The sequence below is a fragment of the Manacus vitellinus genome, unplaced genomic scaffold (assembly GCF_001715985.3).
Source record: "Manacus vitellinus isolate BGI_N305 unplaced genomic scaffold, ASM171598v3 scaffold_100_pilon, whole genome shotgun sequence".
NCBI classification, from domain to species: Eukaryota; Metazoa; Chordata; class Aves; order Passeriformes; family Pipridae; genus Manacus; species Manacus vitellinus.
The window spans coordinates 973,134-979,136 of NW_021938794.1; the positions used below are offsets into that span (position 1 = coordinate 973,134).

The 6,003-nt window shown below is 52.1% G+C and overlaps 1 protein-coding gene across 1 annotated transcript; it reads right to left on the reverse strand.

Moving 5' to 3' along the window:
• Window positions 1–24: 24 nt before the first annotated feature.
• LOC115307093 (leucine-rich repeat-containing G-protein coupled receptor 4-like) lies at window positions 25–593 on the reverse strand. The gene is made up of 2 exons (XM_029963312.1): window positions 351–593; window positions 25–100 (listed from the first exon to the last, which is right to left on the reverse strand). Exons 1-2 carry the CDS (start codon window positions 542–544, stop codon window positions 25–27), a joined length of 270 nt encoding a protein of 89 aa, XP_029819172.1. The 5' UTR covers window positions 545–593.
• Window positions 594–6,003: the final 5,410 nt, after the last annotated feature.

Consider the following 6,003-nt stretch of genomic DNA (forward strand, 5'->3'; position numbering starts at 1 on the left):
GGCATTTGAAATGCTGCCTGGCACTTACAGAGTCTCAGTCCAGGGGTATTCCTTCCATGCTTGTTCATCCAAAGTAGCAATCGAGTTGCCAGTGAAATCTCTGCAAAGGAACAACAGACCCCTGAGGAAAAGCCCTTCCCCTGCCCATTTGGCTGAGGAGTTGGAAGTGGGATTTCCCTGGAGAAGGCACGGCTTGGCCAGCCTGGCTTCACCCTCCCAGTGCAGCACAACCCCCCAAAGGCAGCGTGTCTCCTGGCAGTGACTGTGCCGGCTGTCCCGGCTGGGCTTTCCAGCACTAAGAAGGCGAGCAGGGGAAGCTGGAGGGGGTGTGTGGGGCAGGCAGGACTCACAGGACGGTGAGGGCCCGTCGGCGGGTGGCCGGGGGCACGGTGGCCAGGCCGGCGTGGCGGCAGTCCAGCAGTCCACGCCTCTGGCAGCGGCAGGGGTGCGGGCAGAGCTCCTTGGACTCTCCTGGGCAGGGAGTCACTGCCAGCAGCAGGGCCAGCAGGAGCAGAGCACGCACGACACGTGTCAGCAAGTCCATGGCGAACCACGACTGGCTGGAGTCGGCTGGGATGCAGAAAGAAGGGGTTGCCTTGGTGGTGTTCGTGTCACAGTGGGGATGCTGATGTCACAGTGGGGATGCTGATGTCACAGTGGGGATGCTGATGTCACAGTGGGGATGCTGACGTCACAGTGGGGATTCTCTTGTCACAGTGAGGATGCTGATGTCACAGTGGGGATGGTGATGTCACAGTGGGGATGGTGATGTCACAGTGGAGATGCTCTTGTCACAGTGGTGGTGCTGCATCAGAGCTCACAGCTGGACTGGAGTTCAGGCGAGCCTGTCACCAAATGACTCTGCCACAGAGCCATAAACCCATGGCATCCTGGAATGGACTGGCTTGGAAGGGGCCTTGAGGCTCATCCAGTCCCCCCTGCCCCTTCCATGGGCAGAGGCACTTTTCACTAGAGCAGTTTGCTCCAAGTCCTGTCCAGTCTGGCCTTGAACACTTCAAGGACAGGATGGGGGAGCCACAGCTTCTCTGGGCAATCTGTGCTGGTGCCTCAGCACTCTCACAGGGCAGAATCTAACAATACACGATCTAACCCTGTTCTCAGTCAGTGTGAAGCCATTCTCATTTGGATTGGGTTTGCGTGGGCAGGTTTTGGTAGCGGAGCAGAGGCTACAGGGGTGGCTTCTGTGAGAAGCTGCAGGAAGCTTCCCCCATGTCCAGCTGATCCAATGCCAGCNCGGGTGGGTTTGGCTTTGGGGGGGCAGAGGTGGGGCTGAGGGAGGTGAATTTGAGGCTGGGGGTGGATTTGGGAGTAGATTTGGGGCTGGGCAGTTGATTTGAGGCTGGGGGAGTGGATTTGGGGGTTGCTTTGGGGCTGGCAGTGGATTTGAGGTTGGAAGGTGAGGATTTGAGGCTGGGTGGAAGATTTGGGGCTGGAGGTGGATTTGAGGCTGAGGAGGGTGGATTTGAGTGCTGGGTGGTAAGAATTATGGGGTTGGGGGTGGATTTGGGGTTAAATTTGGGGCTGAGGGAGTGAATTTGGGGATGGGGGTGTGGCTGAAGAGCAGATTTGGAGCTGGAGGAGGATTTGGGTCTGAGGAGGGTGGACTTGGGGCTGGGGGGACTGGATTTGGGCCTGGGGAGATAAATTTGAGGCTGGAGTAGATTTGGGGCTGGGAGACAGATTTACGGCTAAGGGGAGTGAATTTGGAGCTAGGAGTGGATTTGGGAGTAGATTTGGGTCTAGGCAGCAGATTTGAGAGTGGAGGCTGAGGATTTGGGGCTGAGGATGGATTTAGGGCTAGGGGGTGGATTTGAGTCTGAGAAGAGTGGATTTGGGGCTGAGTGGTGATGGTTTTGGGGCTGGGGGTGGATTTGGGGGTAAATTTGGGGCTGAAGAAGTGGATTCAGGGCTGGGGGTGTGGATTTGGGGCTGGGGGTTGGTTTGGTAGTAGATTTGGCACAGGGGTGTATTTGGGGCTGGAAAGGTGGGTTTGGAGGGTAGATTTGGGGCTGAGGGGGTGAATTTGGGGCTGGGGGTGGATTTGGGGGTAAATTTGGGTCTGAGGGGGGTGGATTTGGAAGATTTGGGGCTGAGGGGGTGAATTTGGATCTGAGGTAGATTTGGGTCTGAGGGGGGTGGATTTGGGAGTAGATTTGGGTCTGAGGAAGGTGGACTTCTGTCTGGGTGGTGGATTCGGGGCCAAAGGAGTGGATTTGGGTCTGAGGAGGGTGAATTTTGGGCTGGGGTCAGTTGGGGGTAGATTTGGGTTTGAGGAGGGTGGATTTGGGAGTAGATTTGGGGCTGGGGGGACTGGATTCGGGGCTGAGTGGGGTGATTTGTGGCTGGGGGGTGGATTTGAGGCACTTTCCCCTCATGCTCCAGGCCGAGGCAGGAGCGGGAGGGCCGGGCCGGGGCCAGGCCGGGCCATGGCGGCTCTGAGGGGCTGGAGCTGCGGGGAGCGGGGCCTGGGACCTGCCCGGGGCCACAGGAACAGGGCCCGAGACCCCTCCAGGTCCCCCCGGATCCCCCCAGGGCTGGGGAGGAAGGCCCAGGACACCCGCAGGGCTGAGTGATCTTTCCTCCCCCTCGAGGTGAGGCCTCAGCCCTCCCCATCTGTACTGAAGGCTTTACTAAATGTGCTGCTACCACACTAATAAGTTATTTTTAAATCCTTCCCTTTTTTCCCCATTTTTTTGTTTGTTTTTAATAATTTTTCAGTTCCCTTGTCTCTGCCACAGGGGTGTTGGGCTAGCCCAGGGGGGATTCCAGCCCCATTCCATGGCCAGTTTGGAGTCTTCCCAGCAAAAGTGCCCAAGAGCCAAGCACAAGGTGGAAGAGCTGGAACCAAACCCCATTAATTTGCCTGCAAAATGCTGTGCCAATACTTCACTGAATAGTAAATCCACACAAAGCACAGCAGAAAGCAGGAGGCAGGTGGTGGCGAGGATGAGTAAGAAAATTGGGATTTTCTTAGTCAGGATCCGGCCTGGAAAAGTGAAGGCTCCAGGGTGACCTAATTGTGGCCTGAAGTGGGTCTACAAGAAACATGGAGAGAGACTATTTACTCCTCGATGCTGCAATTGCCTCAACTTAAATCCTGAGAAGAAATTACATCTTGGAATTGTACAGTAAAACTACTTTTGGGGGGTATCTTTGTGCAGAAATGCACATATATATTTTAGATGGGATGGAAAAACATTCATTTAGGGTACAGGATTGTTACGGGGCAGCCTGACAAGTCTGACACATGACAGCATCCAGGGCTGCTCTTTATGGAATCTGTGGGAGGGAAAATCCTGGTAAAGCCACAGTAGGTTAAATCAAATGATTTTTTAATAAGTTCTTAAATAAATCAAACTCCGCATCTAAAAACACACTTTGCAAGCTTTCTTTTACCCAGGGGGAATGACTGGTAAAAGCTTTGGAGAATCCCTGCAGGTGATTGTGGGATCTGAACAAAAATACCTCAGTACCATGGTAAAACTGCTCATGGTGCTTGGGGGGTGGGTTCTGTGGGCCAGCCCCAGCACGAGCGTGGCAGTTTGGTCTAGGCCTTCCTTGGTGACCGGTTTGTAACCAAGGAAGGGCCCAGATTTACCCAGTATTCCCTACGATTTTTACGTAAGCCAGGCTGGTGAGGAGGGGGCACAGCATGGCCAGGTTTGAGGCTGGCTCCCTGCCAAGTCTCCAAACCATATCAACGAGCCAGCCCTGAGCAGGGGATTTTCATCTCGCTCCATCTAGAAACACCATGGCTTATCTGGGGAGGCTTTTTGTCCAGGTTACCCAGCTTACCTGAGCAGGTACAGGCATTTCTCAGCACAGCCCTCATGGCAACAACAGCAAGGGAAGCCCTGGCTTGTGAGGGTCATGATTTGGGTCCTACTCCTTTGCTATTGGAGTAGCTGAAATGAGGGCACAGAGAAGTGTCCCCAAATCCCCTGAGTTGTTGTAGCTCATTGCCAGCACTCAGCTCCATCACTGCTTCCACTCCTAGTGTCATTTATTGTGACCCTGATTTGCTTCCATTTTTCCCACAAAAAGGGACGCTTTGCAATTTCTTGTCTGCACATTGGCTTGAAAGGAGCCAAGTCCAGGGTGGTCTTGGCCTCTCTGGAGCTGCTCCTGTGGTGAGCCAGCCCCAGGGCTGCCTCTGGCACTGGAACAGGCCCCAAGGCTGCCAGAGCTCAAGAAGTGTTTGCACAACACTCTCAGACACGTGGTGGGATTGTTGGGGTGACTCATGCAGGGACAGGAGCTGCACTCAATGACCCTTGGGGGTCCCTTTGAGCTCAGGATATTCCATGGTTCATTCCTCCTGCAGTTTTCCTGGAGCAGTGTCTGACCAGCCTTGTGACACTTTGTTCCACCTGGTGACACTGAGTCACCTGGTGTCCACGGGCAAAACTGGCTCCCTTCCTTACTGAAGAGTAGCAGCAAAACTGGAGTATTTTGGAGTGTGACATAACTAATATCCATCACAATTTTTTTTATAAGTCCAGGAGACGAAATGTCTCCTGGTTTGTTCTCTCTTCACATTCTCCTCTGTACAGCCCCTGCTATCCAGCCTCCTTTAAACCCATGGAGAGCTGACCTAACTGGTCCTGACCATAAGAGAAGCAAGCAGCAGAGTCAAACAGAAACCTCTGTTCTCCCAGCAGTCATCCTTCACCTCCCTGCCCTCTCACTCCCCTTCTGTGGAGGTATTCCCTCCCTGTGGGAGGGAATTCAGCACTCACTCTCCACAAAGCACCGGCCAGACTGATGGAAAGAGAATTCGGAAGGACTTGCTGGGTGTCCTTCTGGTTCATTGCCTTGTGGTGTCAGTCAACCTTTCCAAAGCAGAAATGTTCCCGAGTGGTGAATTTCAGGGAGACTGCCCCTTGTACGTGGTAAAAATATGTTTCCAGGTGCAGAGGGATGAAGATAAAATTTGTTTTAGGGAGGGAAATTTGCCCTTGATTTCTCTTTGCAGGTCAATGAATTGTCTTGGGAACAGTTGGAGCTCAAAGTTTTGTCTGATCTCAGTTTTGATGATGCCACTGAATTAGAGCAGCTCTGCCTTCACATTGTTTCCAAAAGTTTTGCAGTGTTTGATTAGGGATGAAATTTGAACTCCATGAGACGCCACGTGCGTCATAAACAACATTTGCTTTTCTTCCAGATATGTAACAATGAAAGAAATGAGCAATAAACCTAATGTTGCTAAAATTAAGACCCCAAATATATGTTGGCTTTGGAGAAAAACTGTTTTCCTGTCAACTTATTGAGGTCATCTATATCTGGAACCAGTGGAGCTGCACGAATACTTAGACAGAATAGCAGGTGTGTGTAGCAATTCCAGAACAACAAAAGGAACGAGCCCTCCCTGCAGGAACCCACAAACGGCTCAGAGTCACTCAAATCCATGGGAAAAAGCTGGAAGTGGAAGGTGTCTTACCAGCAGGAGTAGCTGTGGGACTGACAGTCTTTTGCACAGGCACAGGAAAAGTATTTCTCTAAGTGAAAATTGTTTTAAAGAAATAAGCCTAAGTCTTGTAGTAATGTGTTGAGACTTTTGTGCCAAGTGAGCCAGAAGTGTTGAACCCCAACTATAAGTAACTGGAGCATTATCATTATGTAAAACAAAGAATCTTTTTCATTTCAAACACATTTTTCATTAAAATAAATAAAATTCTGTAGTGTGGTGTGACGAACGAAACTCAGAGGCAGGACAAGCAATGGGAAGGGGCACCAAGCTCACCAAATCATGAGGCTGAGGGGTTGGGGGGGTGTGTATTTGATAACAAATCCCTTGGAGATGGTACTTCCTCCTTATCTTTGTGCTGTCCAAAAACTGAGTTGTCAGAGTGGGGTTTAACCCCCCAGCTCCATCCCAGGGGTTCAGTGCTTGCCAGTTCAAACCCCAGTCCCGCTGCTGGCCCTGGACACCCGAGCACAGCCTCCCTCCCACACACACACGGGAACAGCCACACACACACA